This window comes from Bos javanicus, chromosome 4, assembly GCF_032452875.1.
Source record: "Bos javanicus breed banteng chromosome 4, ARS-OSU_banteng_1.0, whole genome shotgun sequence".
Taxonomy (NCBI): Eukaryota; Metazoa; Chordata; class Mammalia; order Artiodactyla; family Bovidae; genus Bos; species Bos javanicus.
The window spans coordinates 33,965,230-33,978,598 of record NC_083871.1 but is presented as its reverse complement, the minus strand read 5'-3'; the positions used below and the strand labels follow the sequence as shown (position 1 = coordinate 33,978,598).

Below are 13,369 nucleotides of genomic sequence, written 5' to 3'. Positions count from 1 at the left end.
TGGAATAAAAACCATTGGCCAAAAAGTCATGATTCAATCAGGATTCAGAGAAACCAGAAAAATTATATTATGTAGGAATGTAGAACAGTGAAGTAAGAATCAAGCGAGTTTGTGATTTAATTTTCCAAATTTAAATAATGCATACATAATTCAGTTAGTTCTGTTCTTTTTATGCACTTTTTTCTCATACACTCTCTCTTCTAATACCTTACTCCAACTCTGAATCATCTGTTGGCTTTTATCTTTTTGTTCCTCTGGCAGTCCCATTAATGAGTCAAAAATTCCATTGTATTCAATTCTTGGATAAGACTATTTTCTCTGAACCTCTAAAGTTTCTCTGTAGACCCTTCCTGAAACATCAGGATCAAGGTCTACTCAGCTAGCAATCATCAACTTTCATATATTTATAAAGTTTCCTTTAACTCATACTTTTAACTCATATTCATGCTCACAATTGAGACAGGCAGATCTCTTTTTATCACTATCATTTTACAAATGTAAAGCAGATACCCAGAAACCTAGAAGATATTTATCCTTTTAAGTTCCCCCTTAAATAGCTTGAAGAAAATTAATTCTATACTTTCTGATGTTTAGTCCTCACTGTTTTTTGTTGTTGTTGTTTTAATTTAAACGCCATTTATCAAAGTCACATCTTACTGGTGTCCTTCAACTGCTGGCACACTGACTGTACTGTTATTACTGTCTCCTCTTTCTGTCTGCGCTTGTGAGTCCACCCTACTGACTGGATCCCCAGCTGAGCATTCCAAAGGAATCACTTTTCTCCCCTTCTCTGCTCCATAATCAATGACTTTGACAAAGGAAGCTGTATTATATGAGTTTCACCCAGAGTCCAATCCTCTGCAAAGAATCTTAAGTGAAACTTTGCACGTGTCCCAGCCACTCTCTTGCGAACTCAGGGGATCATAAAAAGATTCTTCCCAGGCCAGCTTTCTCTGCTTCTCCTCTGCCAAAACTAGGCAAGGAAAATGAGAGTCTATGTGATTTAGTTAAATACGATGATTTTTTATAAAAATACTGATAAATGAGGATGAGGCTGAAAGTACTGGCGGCCATGAGGTTTAGAATTACCTGCAGATTTTCCCTTCGACATCCTCTCCTTGTCATTAAGAGCCGGCTTTAGTTTCCAGCCTCATGCCCCTCCCTCACTTTCAGGGCTCTCACTGTCCTCCCCACCACATGGTGCTATCCCTTATGTGGGGCATTCCTTTTCTGTTAATAAAGAGTGGAAAGGGATTAACAGGCAGGCGTGGATACAAAAAGTTACTTTTTAGTGTTACATCTTTATTTATAAGAGTTTGGCCCACATTCCATAGCTGTTATCTCACAGGAAGGCCCCTCCCCACACATAAGCACCAGCCAACTCTTACCCTCAAAGCCTGAAAAACTCCTCCATTCTCACATTCCTCTTAAAAACAAAGTTAGATGGGGAACACATGTATACCTGTGGCGGATTCATTTCGATATTTGGCAAAACTAACACAATATTGTAAAGTTTAAAAATAAAATAAAATTAAAAAAAAAAAAAAAGCCAAAAAAAAAAAAAAAACAAAGTTAGAGAGAAACAATAATCAATTCTATAAATTAGCTCAGTGGGTTAGACCAGAGGCCAAAGAGCAGATTCAGCCCCCTGGCCCGGCCAAAGGAACCCCTAACTCCCAGTTAAACATCTACTAACTGTTCGTCAGTCATCAGAACATAACTGGATCTGCGCGTCACCATTTCTAAAAACACAAGCCACAGGCATGTTCAGGAGCATCCTCCTATCATTTTATTTATTCCCATCAATTCGAACTTGAAACATCAAGGAACTGAGTCAAGTGAAATTTGTAAACTCACTATAATTAACTGAACACAGCCTTCTGGGACCTTCAGTCAACCCCCTGCCTCTGGTTTCACTATATCTGTCTCAGGGTGCAAACTCCATTCTGTCCGGGTCTGCATGGACAGAACATGTGCTCACCTAAAGGATCGGTCTAGCTCTAGTGGCCACCACCCCCTCACTAGCCCTCACTTTCACCTGTTTCAAGTAAAGCCTCCATCACTAAGAATTAATTTTACAAGAATCTGACTTTTCACTTAAGGAAAAAAAAAATGTTTTGCATAATTGGGACTAGGGGCTGGAGGCAAGGTTTTCAGTTTGTCCTGTTACAACTACTCAATCTGAAGATGACCAAGAAGTGGGCTTTTTCTGGAAGCCTGGAAGAATGGACTATTCCCAGGTGACAGAACACAGATTAAACAACTAATTATCCTAATAAACTCTGAAATTAAACACAGCTGTTCGCTGAGCTCTTGCCCTGATTTCCCCAATTATAACACTACTGTGTGCTGGTATACATGCCTTTGATCTGAATCTCTTTCATTTCAGTCTGTCCTAGGACTGAGACTGTGGGAGAGGAAGGTGAAATATATGGATGATGGATGAGGTCTAGAATGCAGATATTCTATAATTCGAGCCTGGGTAAAATTCAAAAGTGACACAAAGGAACAAGGTCTGGTCTTGCTTCCCAGAGGGGATATTAACTAACCCATTTTTGTTACATTAAAATAAAATGACCCATCACCCTGATTCCTAGCAATCTTCCTAAAACAGTATTCACTGCTCACATCCTCCTCAACATAATCACTCAAAGTAGGTCAGAAATGTTGCTTCCTTCCCCTCATTGATTTTCATTAAGAGGATGGACTTTCTGGAACACTAAAGGGGAAGATAAACACCCAGTACAGCTACCAATGACATCCCCTGTACATTTTTGGCATTATTAAGTACAGTTCTCCCAAAAGCAGGGAAAAAAAATCTCATCACTCCTATTTATCTTTCTTGGCTGTATATCAACGATAATCTCAAACTTCAAAATACACAGTAGTAGTGCTTCAGCCAGCTGATGAACATCTCCCAAAAGGAGTACATTAACTCTGTCTTTTCTAATTTTCTAGATCACCAACCCACCTCTTCCCTAAGTACACATTCTTTTTCTTCCTAATTCACGTCCATGTTTTGCCAAAAGGATGCCAAGCGACACCACACACTGGCTTGGCAAGTCCCCGGGGCCTTATCAGGACGCTGAGTGCAAAGGAAAGGGTTTGTACACACTGGGGAGTGGCGAAGGGGGAGCTGGAAGCCCTCGGCGGCAGTGCCAGCTCTCCAAACCCCACTGGCAGGGCTTCCCCGGTCCCCTGCCCTTGGTGAAAACTCCCCTCGGCCCCAGGTCCTCAAGCCTGGCACTCCAGAAAAGCGCCGCAAAGTCCTTCAGAACCCTCAAAACACAGGAGTGCAGAAAGCATCCCCTCAAAGCCAGCAAAGCCACACATCCTCTCTCGGCCAGCTTCTCGGAGCGGGCAACTTCATCCCTGGAAACAAACGAAAAGCCCGGTCCTCTTAGGAAGGAAAGAGGTGACAGCAGAGAGCAGTAAATGGGCACGACCCTCATCCCTCACCTCCCGTCCCCCACTCTCCCCCACCCCCACCCCCCGCAAACTCCAGGTTTCAGAGCAGGTGCGGCTCACCTCCAGGCAAGGAGGAAGCGGGCGGCCGGAGGTGGAGGGCAAGTCCCCAGCCCAGGCCGCCTGGCAGCCGGCGAGTGCCCAGCAGCAGATCCAGGCGGGGCTCCAGGGCGGCGAGAGTCCGCTGTGGGGAGCCCTGGCCGGCCGCCCCCGGCCCCTCCCCCGCGCCGGCCCCGGGCGGAGGAACAGCATCTCCTTCCCGCTGCGGTCGGCCCGCCGGCCGGCTGGAAAGCAGCCTCCCGGGGTGGGGCGCGTTCTGCTACCGGGCCGCTAGGGCTGCGCGCTCAGCTCACAGCTGACAGCTCCGCTGTGCTCGCGGCCCCGGCGGCCGGCGCCCGTGCTCCCGTCACGCCGGAGGGAGGGACCGCGGGGCGCGGGCGCGGCGCGGAGGCGGGACGCGGGGCGGGGACGCGGGAGCCCGGGAGCAGGTGCAGCAGGCAAGGTCTGCGGCCCAGCCCCTCCGGTCCTGGGGTGCCGCGTGGTCGCCCGGGGCTGGAGCTTCATTACACTGTAGAGAGGGAGAGAGGCCGGGGTGTCTCCCGTCCCCGGTCCCCTCTGCCCACCAGGAGGGGCGCCCCGGGGAGAGCCAGAGTAAAATCCAAGACCTCGGGACATTGTTTTCCGGCGGCCGGTCTTTAAATGCTTCCTACTTCCCGCGTCACGCACAAACACACCCAGATGAGCCACAGGAGCATCCTTTCGTAAGAATCCAACTAGCTGGCGTCAGATCGAATTTGGGGGTGATTTGGATGAGCATCAAATGGCGGGGAAGAAAAGGGGAATGAAATTTAGATCCAGGTTATGACTCAGTATTCTAACTTACTTGACGAGAATAATGACAATTCCTAACCCATAGGTTGTTATGCGGGTTAAGTAAGTTGATACACTGTTAAGCACCCGAGAATGCCTGACAAGTAGATGTGGTGCGCGTTGAAATCAGTAGTGAGGGATCATGGATGCTGCTGCTGTTACTTAACGGAGATAACTGTGCAACCTTGGACAAGTAAGCCCTTTTGTTCTGGAAGAAGCAGGTTTTCCATCTGTACGATAACTGGGGTAGTCTTTTTCTTTCATTCAAAAACATGTTGAGTTGGGTGGTGGGCACCAAGTGGTGAGCAAGACGAACATTACAGCTTCCTCAGTGTTGGGGATCCCTTCCTCTAAAATTCTGTGAATGGATGAGTTATCCTGTTCTTCAAAAGGAGCACCCAGATTTATTTTAATTGAGCACCTAGAGAAATCTACCAGGCGGACCCAATGTAAGTTGACCTGAATTGCCTGTGGCACTATCCTAATGTCCCTTTAATAAACATTTCCACGTAAAATGAGCAAGTCCCTTTCTCTCTCTCTCTTTCTCTCCCTCTATCCTGTTTCATGTGTTCTGATTATAACAATAAAGCATGTTTACTGTTAACATTTTGGAAAATATTGAAGACTATCGGGAAGAACATAAAATCACTAGGGAACCCACCACCCAGAGATAATACTATTAGTGGTATTAGCATGTTGAGGTATTTCCTTCTTGGCATTTAATTGCGTCTCTGCTGCAAAACCGGGATTATAATTTGTAACCTGCTTTTATTTTTTCCTTAGTATTAATATTTTCTCAAGTCATTAAAGTCTCTGACAGCACAACTTAAGTAACCATATAATATATAATATATTCTACTGTTTGGATTATATATAATTTACTTTTGGATATTAGGCACTGTTTCTCAAGTATTCAATGTTATTAATCATTCAACCCTGTATATTCACTAGTAGGACTGATGCTACACCTGAAGCTCAAATACTTTGGCCACCTGATGCAAAGAGCCAACTCATTGGAAAAGACCTTAATGCTGGGAAAGATTGGGGGCAGGAGGGGAAGGGGGTGACAAAGGATGAGATGATTGGATAACATCACCAACTCAGTGGACATGAGTTTGAGAAAACTCTGCTGCTGCTGCTGCTGCTGCTGCTAAGTCGCTTCAGTCATGTCTGACTCTGTGTGACCCCATAGACGGCCCACCAAGCTCCCCCGTCCCTGGGATTCTCCAGGCAAGAACACTGGAGTGGGTTGCCATTTCCTTCTCCAATGCATGAAAGTGAAAAGTGAAAGTGAGGTCGCTCAGTTGTGTCCAACTCTTCGCGACCCCATGGACTGCAGCTTACCAGGCTCCTCCGTCCGTGGGATTTTCCAGGCAAGAGTACTGGAGTGGGGTGCCATTGCCTTCTCTGTTGACAAAACTCTATGAGATAGTAAAGGACAGGGAAGCCTGGCATGCTCCAGTCCATTGTGTCACAAAGAGTCGGACACAACTTAGTGACTGAACAACAACAGTAATTTTAGAATGAATATACATCTCCTTTTAATTTTCTATGATGCTTTTCTAAAATTGAAATCATTGGATTACATAGCATGTGCATTTTTAAAGGTTTTGGTGAATAGTGCACAAATTCCTTAAAAAATTTTTTATCAGTTGCTATCAGCAGTTTATGAGTACTTATTTCATAACTTTCTAAATTATAATGCTTCATGTATTTGCCATTTTTGTAAAAGAGAAAAATGCAACTGTGTTAATATTTTTTAAATGTATAGTATTTTTTTTATTTAGTAATGTTACCAAACTCATGTTCAGCTGCTCACCACTCAAAAGCCAATAATGGAGAGCCAAGTGTTGGTAGAAAGAAAAGTTTGCTTTAATCAGAAGGCCAGCAATCTGAAGAGAAGGAGGACTCATGTGCCAGAACCAACTCCCCAGATTCTGCTCAGCCATGAGAGTTTTTGAAGGGAAAGGGGGGAAAGAATATCAGTGAATTACCAAGGTACAAGCTTAGATTCTGCATCATTCTTCACTGTGCACAGACTGGCTGACTCCTCTTTATCTTTTCTTCAGATGTCATCTTGCCCATGTCATCTGCCTGCAGGATTGCAAAGGGGGCTGCTGGGGGTACAGAGCTGCTCATGCTTAACTATTTAATTATTCATTCTTCTTTTAATCTAGGGAAAGAATTCACAGGTTAGGCATGGCATGGTGTGCATTCAGTAGAATATAAGTCAGGAGTAAAGTCAAATTGTCTAGTGATCTCATTCCTATAATTAGATTCTTTTAGGGTTAGAGAGGAACAGGAATGAGCAAGCAGAAAAGGGACAAAAGAGCTTCTTTCAGTAACGCAATAATTTTTCACATATATTTACCAGCTATATAGTTCCTTCTCCTGTTGGTGTGTGAATTTTTCACTGACACTCTTTGACCATTTTTCTATTTCAGTTCAATCTTTTTTATTGATTTGTAAGCAGTCTTTGTAAGTTTTATATATTATACCTTTGCTTACCATATATGTCACAAATGCTCCTCTCAGTTTGTAGTCTTCTTTTTAATTTTGTTTCTGGTGACCTTCTCTGCAACAGACTGTCATTTTTATGTACTCAAATATTGCCACATTTCCTTTTGTGAGTTCTTCCTTTGTTTTATGCTCAGAGGTACTGTACCTTTGCAAGATCAAATAGATGCCTGTATTTTCTTATTTTGTTATTACTTTCTTTATATGTTTTTATTATTTAATCCATTCAGAATTTGAGTCAAATTATATTATTATTTTTGTCACCTAAGTGGGACCTAACAACATGGTTAATGGATTGAAAACAGTTTTTTCCTTGTAAAAAAATAAAAGTCATCCCAGTCACCTTAGCTTACATGACAATTACAAATTTTCCTAAATGGGACAATTTGCCACTTTCAATAAATGATTTTCTCATAGGATTTTCACCTAGAGAAAACATGTTCACCTTAAGTAATTAAAACCAGCATGCAGGCTGGTAGAGAAAGGAAAATTCTAAGAAAACTCTGTGGTTCCTTTGTACTTATTTATTTTAGAATTTAACTGTAGGTTATTCAGTTGGTTATTGATTATCTGATCAATCAGTTCAGTTCAGTCACTCAGTAGTATCCAACTGTTTGCAACTCCATGGACTGCAGCACACCAGGCCTCCCTGTCCATCACCAATTCCCAGAGTTTACTCAGACTCATGTCCATTGAGTCAGTGATGCCATCCAACCATCTCATCGTCTGTCGTCCCCTACTCCTCCCACCTTCAATCTTTCCCAGCAACAGGGTCTTTTCTAATGAGTCAGTTCTTCGCATCAGGTGGGAAAAGTATTGGAGTTTCAGCTTCAACATCAGTCCTTCCGATGAATATTCAAGGTTGATTTCCTTTAGGATGGACTGGTTGGATCTTCTTGCAGTCCAAGGAACTCTTAAAAGTCTTCTCCAACACCACAGTTCAAAAGCATCAATTCTTCGGCACTCAGCTTTCTTTATAGTTCAACTCTCATATCCATACGTGACTACTGGAAAAACCATAGCTTTCACTAGACAGACCTTTGTTGGCAAAGTAATATCTTTATTTTTTAATATGCTGTATAGATTGGTCATAACTTGTCTTCCAAGGAGCAATCATCTTTTTATTTCATGGCTGCAGTCACCATCTGCAGTGATTTTGGAGCCCAAGAAAATAAAGTCTGTCACTGTTTCCCCATCTATTTGCCATGAAGTGATGGGACCAGATGCCATGATCTTAGTTTCCTGAAAGTGGAGTCTTAGGCCAACTTTTTCACTCTCCTCTTTCATTTTCATCAAGAGGCTCTTTAGTTCTTCACTTTCTGCCGTAAGGGTGGTGTCATCTGCATATCTGAGGTTATTGATATTTTTCCCGGCTATCTTCATTCCAGCTTCTACTTCATCCAGTCCAGCATTTCTCATGATGTACTCTGCATAAAAGTTAAATAAGCAGGATGACAATATACAGCCTTGTCGTACTCCTTTCCCGATTTGGAACCAGTTTGTTGTTCCGTGTCCAGTTCTAACTTTTTTCTTGACCTGCATACAGATTTCTCAGGAGGCAGGTCAGGTGGTCTGGTATGCCCATCTCTTTCAGAATTTTCCACAATTTATTGTGATCCACACAGTCAAAGGCTTTGGCATAGTCAATAAAGCAGAAGTAGATGTCTTTCTGGAACTCCATTGCTTTTTTGATGATCCAACAGATGTTGGCAATTTGATCTCTGGTTTCTTTGACTTTTCTAAATCCAGCTTGAACATCTGGAAGTTCTCCATTCACATACTGTTGAAGGCTAGCTTGGAGAATTTTGAGCATTACTTTGTTCACATGTGAGATGAGTACAATTGTGCAGTAGTTTGAGCATTCTTTGGCATTGCCTTTCTTAGGGATTGGAATAAAAACGGAGCTTTTCCAGTCCTGTGGCCACTGCTGAGTTTTCCAAATTTGCTGGCATATTGGGTGCAGCACTTTCACAGCATCATCTTTTAAGATTTGAAATAGCTCAACCGGAATTCTATCACCTCCACTAGCCTTGTTTGTAGTGATGCTTCCCAAGGCCCACTTGACTTCACATTCCAGGATGTCTGGTTCTAGGTGAGTGGTCACACCATCGTGGTTATCTGGGTCATGAAGAAACTCGTTTCACAGTAAAATAATTAAGGCCAGTGCTCATGGGTTTCACTAGTAATTCCACAAAACCTTCATTCAAAAGCGCCCGACTTACAGCATAGCAGAATGATCCAAGTAACCAATTTACTGAGTCAGCTGGGAAATAATGCCTTTTGACATTAGGGTGGTACCCTTCAGTGTAAAATATACAATATTATCTGAACTAGTGACTAAATGTGATGCTGTTTCTCCCCAAACAAGACTTATATTAATAAAAGAAAAAATTAATATATGATTATATACATAAAATAATAAGGGAGAAACTGTGGGCAGGGACAATCATTTCCATTTCTTCAATTGCTTCTGAGATTATCTGTGGCATTGATCACTTTCTTCCTCCTTCATTCATGTTCAGACAGCTCCTCAGCTGGTCATGGTTCTTTGGCTAATAGGCTGATCAAAAGCCTATTCCCTGAGTAGGTCTGAACCTTGGCGATACTTGCTATATAGGGTTGCTGTGGTCTGCCATCGGAGAAGGCAATGGCACCCCACTCCAGTACTCTTGCCTGGAGAATCCCATGGACAGAGGAGCCTGGTAGGCTGCAGTCCATGGGGCGCTAACAGTTGGACACGACTGAGTGACTTCACTTTCACTTTTCACTTTCATGCATTGGAGAAGGAAATGGCAACCCACTCCAGTATTCTTGCCTGGAGAATCCCAGGGACAGAGGAGCCTGTTGGGCTGCCGTCTATGGGGTCGCACAGAGTCAGACACTACTGACATGACTTAGCAGCAGCAGCAGTGGTCTGCCATTAACTTTCGGCACTGGATATCACAATACTAGGAGGTACTCCAGAGGAATTCCTGAGCTCCATCTTAGAAACTCATAGTTAACCACTCTAGTAAACTTTATTTTTCTTCCTGGTCCATTGGCAGGAGGAGCCCAAAAAGCCAAATGGCAGTCTTAACATCCCAAATTTCAGTTCAAATGTCTCCCCCAATGGAATATTTATCCACTGAATAATAAGACCTTCAGGCTAGCAGGACTTGGACTTGGGAAGGAAAATTTTGTGCTTTGGTCATTCAGCATAGTAATAAGAAATACCACCCACATTGTACTCCTTGATTTCTGGACCAATATGTCCTGGTTTGGGGAGAAACAGCATCACATATTAGTCACTAGTTCAGATAATATTGTATATTTTATACTGAAGGATACCATCCTAATGTCAAAACGCATTATTTCCCAGCTGATTCAGTAAGTTGGTTCCTTGGATCATTCTGCTCTGCTATAAGTTGGGGGGCCTTTGAGTGAAGGTTTTATGGAATTACTAGTGAAACCCAAGAGCACTGGCCTTAATTATTTTGCTGTGAAATGAGTTTCTTGATAAAAACAATATTCTATGAGAACACATGGTATAATAAGGTAAGATGTAAATAAGGCATTAAGTCAACAGACTCAGCAAAATGGCCCAGGAAAACAAACCAGAACCAGATTGTGTTTACTCCAGTGAGGACAGAATACTGTTCACTCTATAATGGAAAGGACTCAATATAAGCAACCAGCAGGAAGGCTGCCCTCTCATTGTTATACAATATGGAGAGCTTTCTAACGGTCTCTACATCTGGCTGATTGGCATTTAGCAGTAGTGGGAGAGCCAGGTCAACCTCAGAGAGAGGCAATCAATTTCTTTATGGAGGCATATCCAATCATCATCACTGCTACGATGCACTATTGTTTATAAGCTCATTGACACAGTAAGGTCACTAGGGAAAGAAGCTGATTGACGTCAATGGTGAGTCATCTGGTTTACCTGGTCATTGAACATGTGGTGAAAATTCACATGGGATATTAATATCCCCACAGGCTAGGCCCATTTCAAGACATACATGCACATAATTCTTCCCCAATCCTCCTTATCAGCAAACCTCCAATCCTATTCTTTCCAGATTCCTTCACCAAATGGCCAAACTTTTAGCTATTACCTGTGAGCTGGTGTAGAGCTGACATCATGTCACCTTCCTGGTAAAGTTCACCGTAAGGATTGTACCCACTGGAGGAGTTCCCTTCATTGTCCTTCAGAGCCACTCATGATTTATTTGTTAATCAATGTAAAAGCAGAGGATTGGTCCTTGAGTTTTTCAGCACAAAATTCTAAGGCCAGGAGGCATGAACTAAAAAATCAAAGAAAAGTTAAACCACTTGGAAGCAGAATATTATGCTGAGTTAGATAAATGTCAACACAATTTTTTTTCTGTACATACATTGTTCCAAGAATCCTCTGCCCTCTGCAATAACCAGCTTGTCTGTGAACCATATACTCAATATTTGCATGCCTATTAGCTAATATTGATATTAGGTGAGTCAGGAACATTGCTAGCAACTAAAGCTGAGCCATCAGAAATCCTGTGACCTGACGATTCCTTTATCATTTTATCCACTTCCCTATTCCAAAAGAAACACAAGTATGATTGGCATGCACAGATTCTGCAAATCCATTTACCCAGATAAGAGCAGGGAAGGAAATAAATTCTAGCCCCTTAAAGGTCAGGGATATGCAATTTTTATTTCATGTTAGTGACTTCAGTCAAATAATTTGGAAGAAAAGACTAGGTGAGTGGATGCAGATTTTTTTTAAGGTTTTAAATGTTAAGCACTGTAAAGAAGTCAACAACTGAACCTCAGGAAAGGATTGGCCTTTAAAGATCACTGAGCCAAATCCCATCTCAAATCCCTGAATCCTCTTGGCAAGTCTCCCTCAAATGACTTTCCAGACTTTAAAAAAATTTTCAGTGACTGAGAAGTCACTACCTGTGCAGACAATCATGTAAGGAAGTCTTTCTTCAGGGGAGCAAAATATCTGTGTCACAGTCACAGTTCTAACTCAGGCCCAAACAGGCCCTCTTTCAGTGACAACCCTTCCAATAGCTTCTTCTATCATAATCTTCTTTTCTCCAAAATAAGTGTCCCCAATTTCTTCCACAATTTTTCACATGATCTGACTTTACATTCACCTCAATTTTCCAATATTCCTCTTGAAAGTATACATTTAAACTGAAGTAGTAGCATAGATTTAGTATACAATAGAGTAGAAGTATAATTCCGTATATTCTAAAGAGACTGTAGTTTTTTCAACTTAATGTCCAGGTGGATTTTTCTGAAAGTTGCACCAATGTTCACTCTGATGGCTAATATTCACTAGGAGCTCACAATGTGCGAAGTACCTTGAAGAGGGCCTCATATGCATCATCTCATTTAATTTTCCGGACAACCACCTGTGAGAAAGGCACTATTTTTATGCCACTTGCAAATAAGGAAAATGAGGTTTAGAAAGAATAAGTACCTTGAAAAGAAAGTGAAAGTGATAGTCGCTCAGTTGTGCCAGACTCTTTGGGACCCTATGGACTGCAGCCCACCCGACTCCTCTGTCCATAGGGTTTTCCAGGCAAGGATACTGGAGTGCCATTTCCTTCTCCAGGGGATCTTCCTGCCCCAGGGATTGAACCCAGGTTTCCTGCACTACAGGCAAATTCTTTACTGACTGAGCTACCAGGGAAAGACTTAAATGTGAGTGAGTGAGTGAAAGTCGCTCAGTTGTGTCTGACTCTTTGCGACCCCATGGACTATACAGTCCATGAAATTCTCCAGGCTAGAGTACTGGAGTAGGTAACCGTTCCCTTTTCAGGAGATCTTCCCAACCCAGGGATCGAACCCAGGTCTCCCGCATTGCAGGTGGATTCTTTACCGTCTGAGGCACCAGGGAAGCCCAAAGTACCTCACCTAAGGTCAAATACCCTATATAAGTGGCAGAATTTGGTCTGTCCCAGGATTTCTGGGAAAGTAGCAGCACCTATTGGAGAAGGCAATGGCAACCCACTCCAGTACTCTTGCCTGGAAAATCGCATGAACGGAGGAGCCTGGTAGGCTGCAGTCCATGGGATCGCTTAGAGTCGGACACGACTGAGCAACTTCACTTTCACTTTTCACTTTCATGCATTGGAGAAGGAAATGGCAACCCACTCCGGCATTCTTGCCTAGAGAATCCCAGGGGGGCTGCCATCTATGGGGTCACACAGAGTCGGACACGACTGAAGCGACTTAGCAGCAGCAGCAGCAGCAGCACCTATTGATACTTAGTATGTGCCAAGACTGTGCTGAGCTCTCACTTCAAACAGTTAAGTAGTTAGTATTAATATTCCCATTTTACACATAGGGAAACTGAGACTTCGAGAGATATAACAAAATGATTAGAAATAATGAACTAGCTTATCTGAACAAGTTCAGTTTATATACCCAGATTTGGGATTTTTAATTACCCCTTATAAAATTAATCTTGCTGGATTCAGTCCATTACTCTGTCAATTTTTTTTTACAAATACTGATTTGTTCCAAAGTATTTTTATCTCTG

At 42.6% G+C, this 13,369-nt stretch overlaps 1 protein-coding gene and 1 long non-coding RNA gene across 3 annotated transcripts in view; both read right to left on the bottom strand.

Annotated features, from left to right (window-relative positions):
• Positions 1 to 3,835, bottom strand: part of ELAPOR2 (endosome-lysosome associated apoptosis and autophagy regulator family member 2) — a 222,447-nt gene extending 218,612 nt beyond the window's left edge. Inside the window, exon 1 of one of the 2 annotated variants that reach the window (XM_061413755.1) lies at positions 3,529 to 3,835. In XM_061413755.1, the coding sequence (XP_061269739.1) occupies positions 3,529 to 3,717 (189 nt within the window). In that variant the 5' untranslated portion in view covers positions 3,718 to 3,835. The remainder of the gene's footprint in view (positions 1 to 3,528) is intronic. The other variant, XM_061413763.1, reaches the window with a different exon arrangement.
• Positions 3,836 to 6,189: 2,354 nt separating this feature from the next.
• On the bottom strand, positions 6,190 to 12,968 carry LOC133245969 (uncharacterized). The gene is made up of 2 exons (XR_009735831.1): positions 10,947 to 12,968; positions 6,190 to 6,508 (listed from the first exon to the last, which is right to left on the bottom strand). It is a non-coding gene; the product is annotated as an uncharacterized LOC133245969 (long non-coding RNA).
• Positions 12,969 to 13,369: the final 401 nt, after the last annotated feature.